The 22,839-nt window shown below is 33.9% G+C and overlaps 1 protein-coding gene across 3 annotated transcripts in view; it reads left to right on the top strand.

Moving 5' to 3' along the window:
• Nucleotides 1-22,839, top strand: part of LOC108917006 (rho GTPase-activating protein 7) — a 75,916-nt gene that overhangs the window by 35,202 nt on the left and 17,875 nt on the right. For all 3 annotated transcript variants that reach the window (XM_018723416.2, XM_018723414.2, XM_018723417.2), the window contains one exon: nt 21,669-21,774. In XM_018723416.2, coding sequence (XP_018578932.1) covers nt 21,721-21,774 — 54 coding nt within the window. In that variant the 5' untranslated portion in view covers nt 21,669-21,720. The remainder of the gene's footprint in view (nt 1-21,668; nt 21,775-22,839) is intronic.

Below are 22,839 nucleotides of genomic sequence, written 5' to 3' on the forward strand. Positions count from 1 at the left end.
CGCAACAGGGCGACCCTAAGTTGTTTAATGCTAATTTTATTAATATTTAGATTGTAATCTAGTGTTTACATACACTTTTGTCAGTACGAAAATATATGCGTCATAAAAGTCTTACAGCTGCTGGATATAAAAATATACCGCTTGTGACAATTACTTATTCTAAAAACAAACGACATTTTTAATAATAATAAACAATAATAATGGTTCAAAACAGACATATGAAAATATTACACAATTTATAAGAAATAGGAAACTAAATCCCTAGAAAGGGAGAATAACATTAAATTAAAAAAAAAAAGAGAGGAAGGAAGAATGATGAACTTTTAAAAATTGTGCACAAAACCGGTGTGCACTAGGGGGTTGCCTATTATTTGGCGTATGTGACGTCACTACTAAATAAGTCTATTGAATTTCGGTAAAATTAAAACAATGAAATAAGGGTTACATTAAAATACAACATTCTGTTTCACAGACTGGCGACTGGTGTAATTTTTAAACGAGATTTTATTCAACCAATCAGCAGTCGCATTATCTCGAATTTGGACGAAACGGTTTGTCATTGTTCATCGTAGACGAGGCATTAAAATTGATGACACCGAAGAAAAAATAATAATAAAAGAAGAGAAGCCTATAGGTTATTAAAAAAATCAAAATTTCCCGTTAAATTCTGATCAGTCTACTATTAACTACTTATTACATGCATATGTATAGCACGTACAGATTCGGCACCTTAACGACTTTGTCCTTAGATACCCCAAGGAAGTTATTTATAAAACCCGAGTAAAAAATAGAAGACCTTGCGGCATCAGCCTCAACCAGGTACTTATGCACGACACATCCCTAACGAAATATATTTAATGGCCTTAAATGCCACTCTAGGAATTCAGGGTCATAAAATTATACAACCGCATAGGCACTAGTAGCGATTGTAAAATTTGTAAACACAGCGAGTACCCACAGTATAACCCAAGGAAACACGTAGTATAATACCGGAACCTTATATCCGCCATCTGTGCACACTTAAATTGATTTCCACTACTTGTGAAAATTTTAAATGTGTCATCCGCAATAAACAAATTACAAAACTGTTGTGGTGTTCGCTTATTAGTTTTTTATTCCTTGCGTGTTTACGCGTCATTATGATAGAACGATGGTGCTGGTGCTTTGTGACAGATGAATAATCTTTTCAAAATATCTTAAATTCCACCATGAGTTTTTCCCACTTTGAGATATTGGTAAATTACAAAGCGACCCAAAATCGTTTCCTTTGCAACAATTACAGTGTGACACAAACAAACGCTTAGTTCCAAGGTGAAATATTTCTAATAGACCAGGGCGGATCTGTCGAATTATCCCACTTTTTGGATGGAAGAGGGGCAAGCTAATTTTTGCTGGAATACATTCAGTACAACTCAGATAATAAAAGCGTAGATGCCTAGATCTGGGCGAGGTCCGGAACATTTTCAAAATTGCAAAAATCTTTTAAAAATTTAAAAAAATACCTATCTTTTACTTACATCTTGGAACATATGCATTTTGGAAGAATACTGAAGTGGAAAGAAGTTTTAGAATTGAATTTTGCACAATATACTGTATGATAAAAATATTTAAATTTATTACCGATGTTGCAAAATGGCAATAATTGATGAAAAAGGGCAAATTATTGAGTTTTTTTTGGTTTTTTTTTTTTTATTTTAAATAAAAGAAACTTTAAAGTATAATAAAACAACACACCAAATTTCATTAAAATCGGTTAGATAGTTTCCGCAAAATAATTTTTTGAAAAAATTAAAAAAAAAATTCGAATTTTCAAAATGTTGTACGGCCTCAAATAAAGCATCTACATACTTGAAAACACACATAGAAAAGACCGCTCAACCTTTCAAATGGTTTTTGAAAAATTGAAATCGGTTGATTAGGACGGCTACAGTAAATTTTTATATACAAAAAAAAAGGAGAAAATCTGCACTTTCACTTAATCGAAACTATTATATTTAACACTTATTTGACACAAATAAAATAATAGATAAATGTAAAAAAAAAAATTAATTTCTACTTAATTGCTTATGTATTATTAATTGAAATTTCTAGATAGAAACGTTACAAACCACAATGACTGTTCAAAAATAATAATTGTAATTAATTTAAAAGAGAAAAAAGTTTATTTTAATGTACAAACGTGATATTTAATTAATTTATTTATAATGTGACTCACACAAGACAATTTTATCGATGCTTTGGTTAATTAAATATTTTATTTGATTAAGAATATTTGAATGTCAAAATGACAGAATAAATTGTTTTTTCTGGCCCTCCCTGTACACACCAAATATTGATCCCTAAAAATTGAAAATTTGTATGAGGAAGGGATGATACATCACTATTACGTTCCAGAAATCCAGTGATGTGAAATGCTTACAGAGAACAATACAGCGTCCAATTTTTGTATTTTTTCCGAAACCAAGTTAATTTTGAACGACATATTTCAACACGAGGATTTTTTGTCATTTGGTGTGAATAAACTTTTGAGTGATAAGTTGGCTGTTACAAATCTGTCCTACTTTATTATACCGCGGTTGTTAGTCATTGCGCGAAGAGATATCGTCAGTGGTTAAAAAAAAAGCACAGAGGTATCTTTCAACATAAACAATGATATTGGTCTATCAATTCATTCCGGGAACTGATCGGGGAAACTGTCTCGTGATGAGTAATCAAATCACAAATCCATTACAATACAACTGGATGTGATTAGGTAAAAAGTAAATAAAAGGTTTTTTTTTGTGCACGATCGTATTTGGTATAATTTCATTTTTAAATAAACCTTTACCATCTTCGGCTATGCTAATAATTGCAAAAAAAAAACTTTATGTAACAGGACGACGTGTACATGGTCTAAAAAGGCAAAAGGCTTATGAGAACCCGTCAAAAGCAAGGTCAGTACCTAATTTTAATTAAAATGTTTAATAGGAAGAACCAATGTTTACCCTATATGGACGTAGTTCTCTTGTCGAAATCTTCTATTAGTTTGGGTTTTTTTTTATAGAAATTACGTGCAGCACGTAGAGCAAGAAACTTGTGCAAATCATCTCTTATTTATGTTCATATACCTAGTCCGTAAATTATTAATACAAAACTCCATTAAAAATGTCCAAAAAAAAAATTAAATATTCTAAAATTTAGTAAAGAGCTCTTTTTGTCCTTAAATTGTTTATGAAATTACTGGATTCTGAACAACCGCGGCTAATAGTCCAGGATAATAAGGTAAAAATGAGCAGTGTAGGTATTGAGGTCAGAAAACATGTCTCATATATAGACCAGGGCGTATCTGTCGAATATTCCACTTCTTGGATGTAAGAGGGGGCAAGCTAATTTTTGCTGGAATAGCTTCAATACAACTCACATAATAAAAGTGTAGATCTCTAGATTTGGGCGAGGTCCGGAACATTTTCAAAATTGCAAAAATGTTTAAAAAATTTAAAAAATACCTATTTTCTCTGAGTTTTTTACTTATATCTTGGAACCTATACATTTTGGAAGAATATTGAATAGGAAAAAAAGTTTTAAAATTGAATTTTGCATGTACTGCAAGTTAAAAATGTTTAAATTTATTACCGATGTTGCAAAATAGCAATAATTGATGGAAAAAAGGCAAAATAATCAAGTTTTTTGAATAATTTTTTGCTCCGAAGGCATTCTAATTTTGGTAAAAAAAAACTTTAGAGTATAATAAAACAACACACCAAATTTCATTAAAATCGGCTCCATAATTTTCGCAAAATAATTTTTTGAAAAAAATTTTTGAATTTTCAAAATGTTGTATAGCTTCAAATAAAGCATCTAGATAACTGAAAATTTTTTCACATAGAAAAGACCGCTCAACCTTTCAAATGGTTTTAAAAAAATTGAAATCGGTTGATTAGGACGGCCACAGTAAATTTTTAAAGTTAACACTCTTTTTTTATTTTTAATCGATTAGATTACATTTATCAATTTCCAATTTAGTTTTTTTCAAAAATTATAATTTCAAAGTACTATTTTTTCTTAATTTTATCTGTATTTAACAAAAAAATTTATTTCTAAATAATTTATAAACAATTTAGCAATAATCTTTGATCCAGTGGCTTCGTTTTTCCGAGTTCTAAGCTGGAAAAAATTTTCACATCCATAAGTTATCGGCAACGTAGATAAATAAGCGGTAAAGCTGTCGCTCGCATGCGCGAAAAGTGACTCAAAACTAGAAAAGTGAGGGAGTGGGCTTTCGCTCCGAGACTGAATTCGGAGGTTCAAGATTGAGGCTGTGCAACATGTTGAAAATTCGAATTTTTTTTTTTCAAAATTCTTTTCAACAAATTATTTTGCGAAAACTATTTTGCCGATTTTAATGAAATTTGGTGTGCCGTTTTATTATTCCCTAAAGTTTTTTTTACCAAAATTAGAATGCCCTCGGAGCAATTAAAATATTTTTAAAAAATTATCCAAAAAACTTCCAAAATTTCGTTTTTTTTTCAAATATTTTGAAAACTAATCATGTTAGCCTTGATTTTTTAGAGGCATAATGTTGGTCCCCTGATTATGCAACTTTGCTCCCATTTTAAGCTACTTGGGATCTCTTAATAGTTTCCGAGATCCCTGTAACGAGAAGCGGATTTGTAACACCCTGTATATATGACTTTTCGCGTTTTTTGACCAAAAACTGCCAATATCTTAATGAATATGCATTTTTTCGAAAAAAGTTTCAGATAGAACTTGTTCAAAATTAAAGTTCCTACAAAATAGCTCCTATGAAAAATTTCGATTTTCCAAGTAGTTTTCCCGTATATTTGGAGCCAAGATAATAGTCAATTCATTTTTAAATAACAAAAGTGAATTAGAGAAAAGAAAATTGCGGAAAATTCTTGGAAAATCGTATATAGTTTTGTTATTTAAAAATGAATTGACCGTTATTTTGACCCCAAAACATAAATTTTCACATAATCTGTATTTAAAAAATTGCGGGAAAACTATTGGGAAAATCGAAATTTTCCATAACAGCACTTTTGTGGGAAATTAAATTTTGAACAACTTTTATGTGAAACTTTTTTCGAAAAAAGCATATTCATTGAGATATTGGCAGTTTTTGGTCAATAAACGCAATAATGCGTGTGTGGCACATGTTTTCTGACCTCAAAATCTACACTTTTCTATAAAAAATCTCATTCCGTCATTTTATGTCCAACTTTCCTGGACTATAACCGATTTAAAATTTTCGTAGAGATATATGTATCTAACAATGTAGCATGCCATGGGAAGAGGTAGTTAAAACCAGTATATCTATATTGCAATCGAAAATGGATGTAACTTAAAGTTCATTTCGCCAACGTTAATATAGAAGTTGGCAATCACAATTCCATAAACAAGAATACACTCTTATTAACCTTTAAAACTTACCTACGTACAAACGATTACATAAATTCGATAATTATTATTACCACAAAGACCGATAGTAATTATAGGTAGGCTACGATGTATTTGTTGTGAATTTAGAGGCTCCCAACGCAATAAAACAGGTTGGCTGTGGTAGAAGGCGATATCAATCATTAAATATGTATTAGGATTAAGTTGTGGTACGTAAGGCGTTTTAAATTTTATTGATTGCATGCCTTATTTATTACACCCAAAGCGTAAAACTGATGACATCGGCCAGCTGCGTGCCATCGAAATCCGTCAATCGGGCGCAACAATTGAAAACGTTTGGAATTTGTACGTAATATGGTTTGCCACGTCATAAGGCGATGCGACAAGATAATTCTATTGCTTTTCGGTTTAAAACCAAGAGACTCGACAAAGACCCGACGCTGACTATCTAATATTCCTCGAAAAGCTCTAATGGTACACCGCAATAAAGTTAATAGCAAGATAAGTTTTGCATCCCAGCAAATAACATAAAACATTGTATTCGAGACTGTACAAGTCTTTGGCCTATAAGTCTACCTCCGCAAAGACAGACAAAGACGTACAAAACAGTTTCGGGGTCGTAAAAATTCCGGCCTTATCACTGTATAATCCTTGGGGAAATATACAATAATACACTTGTTATGGTTTACGACTTACGCATAATTTCCTAAACCCTTGTAAATTATGTTATAAAGCCATCAAGCGACACAGAAAAATGTTAGAAGGTGTAGCGCTTTGGAAAACACGCGCACGCGGAAATAAAAGTTTAACCCTCTCTTTAATTGTTTTTAAAATCCTGGTCCGATACGTCCAATAGTTGATTAATAATTAACGTTATAAAAAAAAGTTATGTTAGGAACGAAGCGGCGTAGGTTATTCCTTTTTTATTTTAAATTACCGTAAAAACAAGCTCTATTTAATGCAAAAAGAGCGAATTGCCGAGCGGCTGTTGCCTGACCCTGGGACAATATGATTATAACGTTGTTTTGCACGTCGTATTTAAACTTAACATCCTAAAAAAACAAACACCCGTCCCTCAAGTTTCATGCCAACATTCAAATTCGTTTGGAAATTATTCCTAAAAAATCTAAAACTTTAACATCCTGTACATCGAAAACTAATTTGTGGACCCACGTTTATAGGAAAAAAGTCTTATTTTGACCTCAAAAATACGCCCCTAAATTCTTTGTACTGAATTTTGAATCACCCCGTATATTTGGCCCCCTTAAAAAATTGTGTAATTGTTCTACATCTCACAAGGTAAGCGCTAACTTCTGTGACTGACTCTAGAGCTTAGTTTAGATGTAAAACATTTTTCCCCTGATGACATATAATCAACAGAAAGTTCATGTACCTTTAGCATTGCCCCACGTATAAAAGTTGTTTGTTCAATGTTCAAAAACTTACAGTTCCAGCTTAAATATACTTATAATAAAAATTAAAAGCCCTAGGTGTCTTAGATCATAACTTTGGCCTGAAGTGTTTGCTTGCGAGCTTGAGTTAGACCTAATAAAAGGTTTGTGTACATACTATTAGTATTTTATTACATATAATTTTTCTAAACGCGTTGTAGTTGTAGAAAAAAGCTACCTTCTTCAGAATCCGCGTGCGATTGGCATTATATTTTCGGGCGCAAGTGGTTAATTTGCAATTCTTTTGCGCTGTCGTATTTTTGCCGAGATAAAATCTTTTTATGTCGCAAGTAAGGTTCCCTCATTCTCTACAACGGTACTTAATCTTGCAAAATCTACTGAAGATTCAATATGTGACAAGTATTGTAATTTATTGTCATACGAGTTAGCCGTAAATTTATATGGCCGTCTATTAAAACACACATCGATTTCTTATTTTACTCCATTGTGTGGCAAAAGCGAAATTTGTTGTCGTAACCGAACTTAAGGCGACTTGCCGTATGAAGTTTTTTATTCCGGCGGGCGGCCACCTCGCTGCAAATGTTTATTGTCGAACATCTGGCGTTTTTAAATGTGTCTGTCTCTGATGGCGGTAAAACGATTTTTTACGTTTTAAATTGTACATTTCCATTCTAACTGGCTGTATGTTATTGTTTTGATATATGCAGGTATATCAGTAATGATACGAATTATCGCCAAGTTGCAAAGTACATTAGTCCAGTCGAAAGAATACCCAAACTTACTACGTCCACAAGACCCCTGCGTCACTGACTTGGAATTAACCGCATTCGACACCCGAGGTAGAAAGAAATTGGCGGCATGGCGTTTAATTAATTATTCATTATTTTGTACCAGCGTGTTCGTAATTGTATTATCGTCGTTACGATATCAGTTGGAACCACATAAAAACACATTTTAATCCAAAAAATCTACTCTCCATATATTTACATTTACATGCATTTTAATATTTCGAAAATAACGGGGACAATTTCAAAGTACGCCGCTGCCCCTGTAAATCGTTACAGTAGTTCCGATACCAGAACTTTATTGGCTAATTTTTTTCTTGTAATTCTATCTCGACGAATATTGCACGAACTGTATCTCTGAACCCCTGCCCACTGGACTATATATTTTCTAAAATAATTCCTTCGCTGAAATTAAGTACTGATCCCGAGATTCCGATTATACCGACCTGTATATAATCCACCTCCTCCGGTATAAGGGTTATTTAGGTAAAATGGATCTGATCGTCGGACGAGCCGCATTGTAAATGGATATTTTTCATCGGGCGTAAAGCGGTGCCACGAAATGGGATTTTAAATTTAAATCATTTATTTACGATTCCGCTCCACCCACTATAATGAGATGGATTATAGATAGGAAGACGCGTTATAAAGTGTTTTTAAACCAGCGTCTGGTTTGGATAAAGTTATTAGGCTTAAACGAATGTATATATGTCTTCGGCCGTATATATTTAGTTTGTCCTGTTTTGTGGACTATAAAATTATATTACAAGCTGTCTACGAACGTGGAAGGGAATATTGGAGGAGGAAATAAGTCGAGGTGCGAGAAATATTTTTATAGAATACTGTTTTTAGTAGCCACAATGATACGAAGAAACATTTTTGGAACCGCTGACTCCATCGATGGCTCGGCTGGTTCTATGGCTTCCTGTATTGTTGGGCCTCCTAAAATTGCTTTGTCTAGTTACTACAAAAAACAAGACACAAAAACGAAGGACGCGCTGTTTACGGCCACCATTTAAAAATTAGCGGACGATTCCAGAGGTCCCCAATAAGTTTTAACAATTTTGATTATTGTTCTTTTTAAGCGCCGTTGACGAAAGCAACTACAAATCGATTACCAATTTGTTTGAAGCACGCATAAAGACAATTAAAATCGCTGATTATCCCAAACAATTCTTAAAAGGTATGCCATTATTCATGTTCTTAGAATGCATTCCGCATAATCAAAGCCAATTATGATTACTAGTTAAAAGTACATTGTTTAAAGTAGCAGTAAGATTCTGAGTCACCTTAATTCAATTAAATTGACTTTCGAAAACTACGTCGCAAAGTGCACGACATTATCTGGAACACCCTGTATCGTGCCAACCCCCTTGAGTCCAATTATCCTCAGCCCACGTCCTTATCGGCGCATAAATATAATTTTTAATAAACTGATAGTAAATTTAACCAGGTTTTATATAAAATGTGAGCCTTGATAGTTTATTTTTATGTTTACGAGGTTGGTATTATAATAAAAAAATAAGATTCATGGTAGTATCGACTTAAAGGAATGATCAATAAATAATAATGAATTGTGCAAGAGGGTTCAGTTTTATGCAGTCAGTAAAAGCCTGTTTACATTTTTCCTTTTTTTTTTTTGCGTTCGTACATATGTCAACCACCAGTATAATGCAATGTCTATTTGCATGAGAGCCCGGACGATAAATAAATATCCACTGATTTTCATTGGAATGGAATCGCATTTACGACTTGAACGGTTCTGGAGTGACGCACAATGATGGATATTTTTGAATGATTTATTAAAATTGGCTGTAATGAATCTCTGATAAGCAGACGAAAAATAGTTCGTTCTTGAAATAAAGTAGAGGCGTGCGTCGTGGGAGGCGCCCAACACTAGTGACCTTACCGAAACAGATTTCTATATTTTAAGCAAATTTGGCTAGTCGGGTCATTCAAACCGAAATGTCAATGTCTCGGCGCCTATCCCCGTCCAAATACTCCGTATATTTTTATGAGGAGCGGTTTATTTTTGTACTAAATTCGGTTCTCGACAGTTGCGACTATTTTTAAATAATGTTTTTCAAAAGATCGACTTAAAATATTTAATTTGACACCCAAAATCAAATTACAAGACTTGACTTCTTGAAATCCGCCGCGTCAGTGCGTGTCATAAGCGTACAAGTCCAATAGACGTAGCTAGATAGTAGCTTCACATTTTGATAAAAAATTGTCGGTGAGCGATGTCGTGGAAATGTGCGATTCTTGAACAAAAGTACCAGCCAAGTGTTTACAGTACATTAAAAAGTGGTGAAAGTGTAAAAGAACGAAACACGTTGCAAGAATAAAATTGAAATTGAAGCACATACGGTCTCCAACATATTTAGAAGGATTTTCTACGAGATTAAAGGCGTTTAGCGCTTTTTTTATTCATATTCAGAACAACGAAGGTAGAATTAAAAATACACGCTTTAGTATAAATACAACAAGTACCCACCTACCTGCTAGATGCAAAATTGTCGTTCTATATCTAACAATTTTCGGAACCCTCTAAAATGATACGCCCATGGAATCACGTTACCCGGCGCAGGGGTCAACATGTTGAGAACTTCATAATTCGGAGGCTTCCAGCAAAATCACTTTAGTGTCATTCCGGTGACATATTAGAAACGAAAAAATGTGTATTTTATGTCGTATCAAGAATTTTACTTTCGGGAACGACCCTACGGTTAGTTTGTAACATGGTGACGCTAAGTAGACCACCAAAGAAATTAAAAGTGTACTCGTAACCCCCTTTTACCGTGGGTGTCCTTGCAATTATTTGATAGATGGGGCAATTACTGGAGAAAATCATAAATTGCCTCTGCGAAGAAGAAATATTTCATTTATGTTCGCAAGGGTATTACATGGCGGAACATTAAGACTTATGTTAGGATTTAATGGTTTTAAAACGTAAGGTAATCGACGCTATTAATATTTATTTATTACTATTTTTAGTCATAGAAAGTCGCATTCGCCGAGGAAAGCTTTTAATGAATTTTCATCTAATACAGATAGAGTTCCTGATCCAAGCTGGAATGCACATTTTTAATGGCTCCAATTTACATCCTTATCCTGCAAACTGTTACGTAAGATAAATTATAGACTTCTATTTACTCTTTTCCTGTTACATAATGGACTTTTCTGGTCATCAACTTTATATACTCCGATAAACTTAATAGTTTCGCCATTAGGAAATATATTTTACTCGAGGAATAATTGTTCCTATACTGAGTGTAGTAAAATTAAACCGCATTCGTGTCGAAAAACTGTTTAATTTTTCTTTAATCACCTTTAAACGATTACTTAGATATTGGACGAAAATTTATTGCCGATTAGGTAATTTTAAAGCATCTAATAAAAAATTGACAACAATAATTCTAATGAAATATTTATAGCATTAAACAATTGACCTCGGAATATAATTTGATCCGATTGATCTGTCATTAAACTTATAATCATCAGACATACAATATTACCCGTTAAATTAGTGCCGATTCAGTATCTACTTCAAACTATACTTTAAAATATCCACTTTAAGTGGATTGCTTGATAATTTAAATGACAATATAGTGCAACAACCTACTTGCATTTCGTTTTTGCAAATTTGTTTTTATGATAGTCCGCATTTAACAAGAACTTTGTGCGGAAGGACAAAAAGGTGTCCACACAACAAAGGCGCTTCACACCTACTCCAACAGTATCATAATTCACAGGATATCACGTCTACTACATGCAAAAATGCCATGAAGTATTAACGGGTCTATTTTTATAAACTGTTTCTCGTTTATTAAGCGAACATGTCCCGAAAATCCGTCTCCACGAACAAGAATATACACTGTAAAAAAATTTCATTCAAATTTCACTAAATTTTACTCAATAATGTATCAATTTCTGTCCACACCCGATTAAGTGAAATTTTCACTCTATTAGTATGAGTAAAATGATCAAAATGCCCAATATTGAATGAAAATGTTCTCAATAATTTCACTCAGTGGATTCACTCCGACCTCTATTGCTATTTCACTCAATCGGGTATGGACAGAAATTGATACATTATTGAGTGAAATTAAGTGAAATTTGAGTGAAATTTTTTTACAGTGTGAAGAGAAATACATATATCAGAAATAACATACTTTACTGTATTTTATTTAACGCAAACCGCATGAACGGAAATTTGGTAATATTCGAACATATTCGAAATTTCGGTGTGAGGCACGACTAACGACTAATCCCCTAGTTATTTTACAGTACATGCACCTGTAGGTCCGCTTCCTTAGGTTAAATTCTATATAAAATTTGTAAATATAAAATATAGGGCTGTCAGAGAGAGAGCCTCAATGCAATGGCGTACCAATGCTTTTCACGTTCACGTCACGTCAGTATACTGTTGCCTTTGTTATCGTGGGGATGTTGCGTTGGTCTTTATGGTGGTGTATTGTAGACAATTTAATTTGTCGCTTTTCAATAAATAATGCGTACGCCTATGACCCGCGGCTCAGTTCTGACAGCCCTACTGATAACGTTTATATTGGCAAGCAAAGTTGCTAGAATTTTTTGTAATTTTCCATATTTTTCCACGATGTGAGAACGCTTTTCTCCGCACACTTTTCCCGCAAATTTTAGACGGTCCGCCCCCGCGATCTCTGGTCGGCGGGCCCGGCTAGTCCGACTGCGTATACTTCAATACAAACGGCATACATACATATGTAAAATATCGGTACCACGCGAAGCAAATTAAAATAATTTCCTAGAATAAAACTTATTGTCAGCCGCAGTGAATATATAAAAATCGCATAGCCCATAACCTTGGCGGCAACATTGGCCGACATCCAAAATTAATTTGCAAATATAATACGTCGCAATGTAACAGATTATTTCATTTAGCACCTAAAAATTTTTCCTAAAGGGCCCCACACACGCTCGGTTTGTTGCTAGGAATCACCCGAACGCGTATGGAACCTTTAATAACAAAATCGCATAACCCAATTGTTTCTTTCATTGCACATTACGCAATAGCGGTTCGTTCTTTTTAAATATAAACAAACGAAGGAGTGTAGGGTACTTGAATATTACCATAAACGTAACGTAAACAATAAAGTAAATCCAAAGCGAAAATTTATGTTGCTTAAATGAAAAGAACATTTAGAGCGCTCGTAAACATGCATTGGTTATGCAAATGCCAGTTTAAATCTAGTTAGCGTAGGCAAAAAAAATTATGGCATATGTTTTTTAACATATCCAACTATGAATACCGATTTAGAGTTACGGCAATGTATTGTTGTTTCGCAACAGGTGTGCAAGCATGAAAGTAGCACATAAATCTGCAAAGTAACGACCTCATTTTCGTAATTGGGTCAGAACTTTGTCCTATATTGTTAAAGCCCAGTTTATCACTAAAATTCTAGGCGCAGATGCGACGCGTTTCTATGGGATCCAACGCAATGTCAGGCATGTGTTTTACAGGTAATTTAATATTTATAAGACAAACGTTAATGCATTCCACAGGTGTTTCAGAAAAATATTCCACCCATTCATTAAAAGTATCTCATGAAAATGAAAATCCACATCTTGCGCAAACCAAACAACTCGGATATTTTACGACCCGACGAGTCAAACGAATGCCAACGACTTCTCCCTTTACGATTTTATACGCAAGCAAAATAAAACAATTCCGGCAATGCAGCAACACAAACAATTACACGCAATTATAATTTTTCATAAGCCTAATTAATAATTAACATTAATTCGTCCTCTCCTTACAATGGATAAGTGTACACTTGCTTTCACGACTGCACTTTTTTTTGTTTGTTTTCATTCCCACCGTTGTTAATTAACTATACCACTGTGAATTTCATTTAACAGCGCATTAGATAACATTAGAACTGGTTAATGGTCAAGTACGAAGTACGAGAACAATGACACAGATGTGATAATTTATTTTATTTGCCGTAAACGGCGATACGAAGGAGCTGTCTAACGGAAATATCTTGGGTCGGCAATAATAATTTTCTATTCAATAAAATAACTATTAATATACAGAATCAAGACACCTGGGGAATATTCCGACTCTAATAAGGTTTATAGCAAAAAAACTGAACATGATGAAGATGAAGTTAGGCTATTGATTATATCCAAAAAAAGGGTTAAAAGGAACTATGAGGTTCAAGAAATTTTATTGCATCAATCGTTCAAGGGGTCATTTTAGATGAAAAAACAGCGGAGTGCTATTAAATTATAGGGTGGAAATTGGAGATACGGGTGAAAATGCACCCCTTTCAGTTTTTTAATTGTAGCTCGAAAACGAAGCAAAATTTCACTATAGGTCGTAGGAAAAATTATTTAGAGAATTGAATTTTCCATAGAAATGGCTTGTTTAAAAAATTTAACAGGAAAAAGCAAAAAATAAACTTTTTTTACTTTTTTGACCAAGTTGTGAAAATCTTTATTTATTATGAACAAATAAAACTTGGAATAATTTTTTAATAAGAACCAATTTGTTGTAAAAATAATAAGAATTATAATCATTATTATGTTAAAAACGACGAAAATCTAAAAAATATTTAAGTTTGACCAGTTATAATTCAGTCATTATTAGTCCAAAAACTTTTGAAAACGCATTATTTTGAAGGGAATCTAATCTAGTTTTATTGTACAGCAATTTTCTTTGCCTACTTCAACTAAAATAAAAATTAGTCAAAAAAGTAGAAAAAATCAAAAAATCTTATTTGTTGCTTTTTTTAAAATTGTTTATTAACGATTTCTTGCATATATATTTTTTATTTTTTAAATAAGCCCTTTCGATGGAAAATTCAATTCTCTACAAAATTTTTCCTATAAACTATATCGAAATTTTGGCGGTTTTTTCATCTAAAATGACCCTTTGAACGATGTATGTAATAAAATATATTGTTCCTTTTAAAATCCTGTAATCAATATCCTCAGTGTTAAAATCAGACCGATAGCTTTAATATCAAGAGGGCTTTATACCAAATAGGCAACCAGCAATACATTTTTATAGATTTTACATTACACAGTTTGTTTAAATATGAATTAATGCACAAATAACATACTTTTCTCCAATCTAACGTAGATTTTCTATAAAATGGGCTTCGTTTGAAACTCAAATTCCTTTTTGGTGTAAAGAAATTTGTAATTAAAAGCGGCAAATTACAAATTTCTTTACAACAAAAAGTAATTTGAGTTTCAGACGAAGCCCATTTTATAGAAAATCGGCGTTAGATTGGAGGAAAGTCTGTTATTTGTGCATTAATTCGTATTTAGACAAACTGTGTAGTAAAATCTATAAAAATGTATTGCTGGTTGCCTATTTGCTATAAAGCCCTCTCAACAAAAAAGTAGAGCATTTGTGACGTCACACCACTCGACTGACTCAAGTTATTTATTTGTGGTATAGTTTAAGTTTGCTCCATGTTTATTGATATTTTTCCACCTGTTAAATGAAAAGATAATCGTAAATGGGCTAGCCCCTAGCGAGTGGCATGACGTCACAACGTGAGTTTCCCGCTCTTCATCTTTAAAAATTATTTTGATGATGAAATTGTTGGAAAAAAAAGTAACTACTTTCTGAATATGATTTAAAAAAATATGAGTCCATTGGTGTCGTGTCTTCATCGTGAGCGGGAATAAAGCTTTATATTTGCTTTTACTACATTGAAAAATGGGAAAGATAAATACCGGTAATTTGTCCTATGATTCACCGCATTTCTGAGTTGTCAAGTGGCGATTTTAATTCCTACAGTCAAAATTAACAAATCACTCTGTGACCGGCGTTGATAAATATTAAAATTATTTCTGTTTTATCTAAATTATGCCTTCGGACCGAGCAGAACGGTAATACATTAGAAAGTTACGTATGGGTATTATCTTTTACCCACGTAGATTACAAAATACACGCCTATTATTTTGATACATGCTCATTAACATCTTTTTCAATTATTACGTGTACGTGCGCAATGAGCAATTTCCATGTTTTTCAAGCTCGCGTGCTTTATTAGCTATTGTAACATTATTTAATGGCATAGAATTTGCGATAAGAATTATACAAAATGTTCGGTTAACCTTGATCGATTTTTTATTTATTTTCAATCGCTTAAACGCTCTCGGAAAAGTAAAAGTAGAAAAGTTACGGAGAAAAAAAAAACGGATCTCCAATAATAAATAAAAGAGAGCGGCGTTTTTTATAACACGCGCACACATGTGAAAACATAATAATCGATTTACAACTGTTCGAAACTCGACGAATGTTTGATTTATGAACTCTTACAAAGTATATAAAATTAAAAACCAATTAATAACAATCCACCAAAATCGTAAACATAAAGCGATGAAAGTTCCGAATACTTTCTCTGATTGTATGTATAATAACACCAATGTAAAAATTAATCTTCTTCTTCTTTATTTTTCTGGGGATTGTAAGCAAATATGTGACTGTGTTTGCGTTCAGTCACTGAACCGATTGAACTTAAGCGTCATGAAATCGATTTACATTGTTTTTCACTTGTTAAATCATCACCTAGTCTAGCAGGCGTGTAGAGCTTGACAAGTACCAACATTCAGTAACAAAACAAATAGTAAAAAAGCGGCATACCGCGTCCGATCGTTCTCTGGCTCAAGTCTAGCACATAGTCTAGCACAATAATAAAATCAATCAATACACCAAGAGATCAATCAAATATGTTAATTCAAACTGACAAAACGATTATAACTGCTGCGTGTATTGTTTTAAAAAACTGTATCGCGTAACAGGTCTCAAAGTGAATGTAGCTACATTCTGCATATGCTTAAGATACACACTGATAAAAAAATGTATGCCTGTTTCTGAGAGAAATAATAATTAAACTAACCATTCGTTACTTGTGAGTGATTTATGACAAATGACTTAAATTATTTAAAACATCCCACAATTAAAATCCATTGTGTCCCCTTCTACAACTTCTCCCGGGTCTAAAGCACAAATAAATGATTTAAGATGTTCCTTTTTTCTCAACCACTTGTATTAGAAAAGAGGATTTAACAACACAAAAGAAATTCCTGAATTCCTAATAAGTTTAAGATAGGTTTCGATTTTTATCATCTTGTTCATCTGAGAACCTGTATGGGGACACCATTGCGTCAGCAGAACTTAGGTCGTGGTTTTTCTGGCGTAACATTCGTCATTTTCAAATGTTTTTTTATTTTTAACAACCGTGCGGGAAAATTAACTTCAGCGATGGCTAAAAATGTATTATCATTGCTTTTATCACCATATAAGTACATTCCATGTAACCAAAATGTCTCGAAATACAGTGCAGCCATAGGCGTACACGTTTTACCCGTAGGGTTCGTAATGGGCAAAAATTTTTAAAATTCATATTCGGAAAGTTAGTTAAAAAAATCAGTTTTTTTAACTACATCTAAATCTATTTTTTTTTTCTATTCTAAATCTATTTTAAATTCGTAATTTCGTAATCAACCGAGACTGCGCCTGTGGATGCACGACACAATTTTAATCCTTTTATATATATTTCAATCAATATCGCTTTTGACGAACACAGCCCACTAAGAGAGAATATGCGCGGGTTTTCTTTGCCGTCATCATCCTTCCGCGACCACTGCTTCCTTTCAGGAAAATTTACAGAGCGTGGTTTTATGCCAACAGCAACACTCGCCTGCGACGACTCGATACAGTCCGTATACAAAACTCTGTATTTGAACATATAATCTAATCGTTCAGATAATCTAACTGAAAATAACATACTGGAGATAACGTCACTGAAGTGAAGTTCGGCCAACGAGCGAATTTAGATAAAAACATGGATTTTTCATACGGGAAAACAGGCTAAAAATTAAATTTTATTCGTTTATATCAGCAAATTCAACTGCTTTCGCCGCTATTGTTATTAATAATTAGTAAAAATTGCCCACCGACGTGTAAACACATTTAGGACCGTCATCTGCGAGTTGCTATACACGTAAGCCATTTTTGACATTTGAAAAACTAATGTAAACACTATCACAAAAACATTAATACTAAAATTTCTGTATTCGAAATCGCCTGGAGCCACGTGGAGAGAGAGCGCATTGGGCACAGTGCAACGCGAATGGCACTATAGTAGCCCAGCGATGTAAAGGTTGAAAATACTACAACTTCAATAATTATTTTCTCGGAAACTATAAGGAGTTTACCAAAATTTTTTTTTACAATATTGACTCAATTCCCAAATCTTTTTGGATAAGTTGCGAATCACCCAGACATTTATTATCATAAAAAGTACTGCTTTAAAAGTGGAACCGCGCTAGCGCCACTCTGTACCCTTTTGTTTAACAGTTATTTTCATTAGAGTCTTAAGTATGTTAAAAACAATAGAGAACGCTATATTCTCGTGTATACTGCAGTAAGAACGTCCCATGGCATAGTTCTTCTATCGTAACATGTGTATCCCCAGGCTACGGGCAATTCGTATGCTATGACATCACAGAAATAATAATTAAACCATTAGAATTACCATCGTGGTCCGCATGGTAGAAAAAAAAACGCAAGATGAATAGCTCAACGAAGTCATATACGGGCATACAATTTATTTTAATTTTTTTAATCACTCTTCATTCTGGTTTGACGTTAGATAAACCGATATTAACTTTCACTATTATCGGACGAATTAATTAAAGAAAATACACAGTCGGAAAACAAAAGGCTATTATGTTGCAGAATAAAAAAAAAGGCTAAACCGAAAAGTGAAACTTAGTAACACGACTCGATTCGACGATAACGAATCTTTTCTTACATTGACATTTAAAAATCAAACCTTTTCACTCCGGCCGTACCTCAAAGGAAAAAATAGAATGAGCAGGACGAAACAATTTTTCAATTTCACTTGTTATAAACGCCCGGTACATAGAATATAATTTTTAAGTATACAGCGGCCAAAGATTCCGTACATGTTTATAAATAATAATATGTTATGTAAATATTAATATTAATAACTACTTTTTCATAATCTAAAATTTCAAGGTGCCTGATTCCTATATTTTTATGTTATAATTATCCGTTGCTTCCAGGCATTTTGCGGTGAGAAAGCCACGCAATTTGCGTTTGAACTATTTAACATTAGATTTTTATCTGGTCACATAAACATAACCATTAATTTTTTATATATGGCATTACCTAAATCAGAAAGCAGCGAATATTTACGCAAGTTTAAATTTTTTTACGAAACGTTCTTGTATATATTTAAAATTTTGAAGTTCGTTTTCGTTTCGTAATTTTCCGTGCGGTTAGAGAACGAATTGCCTACGCTTCAGGCAACCTTGTTTAACGTTATTTGCTTGAAGGATTAAAATCAAATTTATGGTATTATAAAATCTTAATCCAAGAACATCCAAGATATAATCCGACACAGGTACAGCGTGAGAGAGGCTTTAAGATTTTGTATCCCTCGGGATCTTCGTCACAGGCTCAGAAACTGGAAATCTTCGACAATTAATAATAAATAGTAAGCTTCGGGGTACTTGGGTCGACGTTCGACCGCGGACTATGCTGGATCCGCAAGGGTGCTACAGTGGTATTCGCGTTGAGTTTGGGACTGTCGTTTCCTCGAAAAACGCCCTGTAACTAATTTTGAAAATTTGTGTTTGCCTTTGTGCGTTATCAGCGGTGTCTCAGCTACCTGCAGCGCGAGGTGGTTGATGGCAATCGGGGCTTGCTAGGGAAAGTTTGGGAAATTCTCAAAACATCGGTGAAATTCTCGTTTAACGCTTTCCGCCTTCTGATAGCTATGAGTGAAATTTCTTGATTTGAATTGGAACCTTGAGTGAATTTTTGAATTCCTCTCGATAATAACTAAATATACAGGGTTTCTCACGGTGACGGCCCATTAGAATTATTTCAGAGACTACTTCGATTTGAATTTTGAAAATTTGGGATACCGGGTTTTCGGGCATGCCCTTCTCAACTAAAATAATGGCGTCCACGTACCACTTCCGGTTATACCGGAAGTCGCCATCAACTTGCTTATTTTAAATGGAACACCCTATATATTATTGCAATTTTGGATTCTACGTGTTATTTTAGGTGGACTTTTATGAAGTTTCCCTATTCCTAAAATTAACCGTTTTCGAGATATTTAATTTTTTTCAAAAAAATGGAGAGAAACAGTGACTAGCTTCAAACCATGTGTATTTTATAGTAAGAAAGATAAAGCAACAATATTTATAGGGGGGATAGCTAGACCCCTAAGCTTCCCATCCATACTTTCAAAGTGGCTTAATTGCATACAGGGTGCTAGAAATTTAATGCCGAGTTTAGTTAACTTCAAACCTTCATAAGTCGGTTTTTTTAAATGGAACACCCTGTATGTTTTTCTATATTCTGATACACAATTTTATTCTCTTTCGAACGGTATCAGGGTTCCCTATACCTATCTCTTCTAGTTTTTAAGTTATCTACTATTTTTTGTGTAATCACCTAAAATCATGTAATTTCTTGCGAGGATAGCTGTGGAATTTTTAGCAAAACTTCAAAACAAACAACTAAACTGTCACCAGTTATTTATTATTATTTATTCACAGACGTTGCAATGGGATTCTAAGCAAAACATTTACAGTTTTTAATTAAACATATCCCAATTTTCCACCAATGAGCAGAATAAAGTTAACATGAATTCTAAAAAATCAACTTCATACGAACAAATCGAAGTAGTCTCTGAAATAATTCTAATAGGTCGTCTCACGGAGACACCCTGTATATTAAAAAAAATTAATTATGCTTCGAAAATTTTAGTGCGATGTAATTTTTAACAGAATTTGTCTGGTTGTTGCTATTACTTGATGGAATTGCTCGCTGATATTGCCGTAGGTATTTCGAAAAAAGTAGAACTTATTATTTATTGATACTAGATTAGTAACGCAAGTATTTAGAAAACGGTCGTGGTCGGGAAGCAATGCCGTGTGGGCAAAGGCATTTACACAAATATTTCCATCAGGCTTATAAATTAGTATACGTCAATACGTGGCATGCAGTAGACAATAGTTGGCGGCAATAATTTACTTGCAGACGCGACCATTAAGTACCTTCAAACCGGTAGAATTTCTCGCCGGTCGTATTGATTGTGGCTTGATACATTTTATAAATGAAAGAAGTGGTTTCATTGAAAACAATTTACTGGAAAAGATGTGCATAGTAGTGGCACTGGCCACTTCGGACGCGCCGGGAATGCTAATGCTCTGCCAGTGGTGCTCCGTATACCAAAATTATTGCCCCATACAACTGTTTTACCTCCTTTGCTTACAAGGTGCCACCCGACAGAACTAACTCGTATACGTTAAATCGCGGAAAATAACAATAAATTCCATTTTCCTGGCAAAACATTGTCTCGACGCCAAAACTGGTAATAATTATACGAAACATGCGTAAAAACTATAAAATGAAAGGCATTATAATAGATTTTTCAAAACAGTTACTTGATACAGTTGAAAGTCTGCCAAAGATTTAAAATTATTTGCGTATATAATTCAATAAAATAAATATCGAATTCGCTTTCAAAATAAGTAAAATAAAAATTCGTCTTCGGTATCGAATCCGGACATGTGCCAAATCACTTTGGGCAAAAGTTCCGTTACCGATTTGTTTGTTACGTGTAGGTCGAACTATTAACTTTTTTTTCACAACCCACACGAAAATGACTCACATTATTTTTAATATAGACTATGGGCACGGAAGTTGTCTCCGAGTAAATCGAACAATGAAAAAAAATATGTGCGTATAAGTTGACACCTGTGGGTTTCAACAAATTAGCAGCTCGTTGGTGGCTAACAGCTGAAAATTCCTTCTTATTATATCAATGTTACGCATACTACTGGGTGCTAAAGAGATCGCAGAAATTTTAGAATTATTACTAAAATGTAAGTGGAAATACTCCGTGGAGACGTCACTGTGTTTATCGATTGCCAAAGGCCTTAGTCGCTACGTAGTATGCCTTTCGGCATATCAATGATTCTCCGAGCCTTTTGTATTGTTAATGTCGCATGTTTCTTGCAGGTGTACCATCAGCATGGCTGGAGGGCGGACCCCGTATTGGTGACTTGAAAAAATGAACTGTAGTGATCACTATCAAGATCTGTTACTGTATCTGGAACAGACCGAGGTAAGGCCACGACCGAGGAAATAGCATGCCATTTTTTCCAATATTCGTGATTAATAAACGTACGTTATCGGCATAACCGAAACTATTTTTGAAGCTGCTAGCCCGAGCGCATTCCTTTGATCCTTAAACAATATACAAGATGTCCCGCAAGTACCTATAAAACGGAAGACCACAGATTCCTAGACTCGAAATAGGCTGATATAGGCTAATTCATCTACATCCTTAGCCAAAATGGGCCTATTTTGAGTGCAGGTCCTCTTTGTACACATACACCTTGTAAACAGATAAAAGATACATTTCCAATCTGGAATGGTATATTGGTAATAATACGCGATCTTACGACCTTGAAGCTGATAGTTTTGTAGATGAAACTTCCTCGACCAGATTGTACACAAATGATTTTAATTGTAACAAGGCAAAAAAAGCAAAGTCAATGCACCCCTTTTTTATATTAATTCAGGGCCGTCTTTTGAAATGACTAGTCTCTGGAAATGCAATACAAATAGGAAGATTATACAGGATGTTCAGTTACTTAACGGACAAATCACCAGTAGATACTACGGAAAAAATTGTGGGGAGGGGGAGGGGGTTAGTTCAAATATAACTTTGTAGGAAGTTAGAGATACATTTGAAAGGGAGGGTTTTAAAGGGGCCCCTATCGTTAGATACAATTTGATATAAATACAAAAAAACAGTAGCGCGCAAATTACAATCTCTTATAGAAAAATGTATGTTACGCCACTGCGCGGAAGCAAGAAACATATTTAAAATTTTCAGTGTTTTTTTAATGATAATTTTATGCTTTTATTGATTTAAACAGTTTCCGATATACAGGGTGTAAGAAGTTTGACTGCCATTACTTCAGCATGAGATACAGTAATCATAAATGAACAAAAAAGATGTATATTACAGCGAGTATTAATATTGTAGAGTTTCATCACAATGTGACAACAGCGCTTAACCTAACGCTACACAGCTGGTGCATACACGTGTGGACGCGGTAGACTTGTCCTACGGAATAAATGTAAACAACTATTATTGTGAAACATTTAGTAAATTTCAAGA

This window comes from Anoplophora glabripennis, unplaced genomic scaffold (genome assembly GCF_000390285.2).
Source record: "Anoplophora glabripennis isolate ALB-LARVAE unplaced genomic scaffold, Agla_2.0 scaffold2, whole genome shotgun sequence".
Taxonomy (NCBI): domain Eukaryota; kingdom Metazoa; phylum Arthropoda; class Insecta; order Coleoptera; family Cerambycidae; genus Anoplophora; species Anoplophora glabripennis.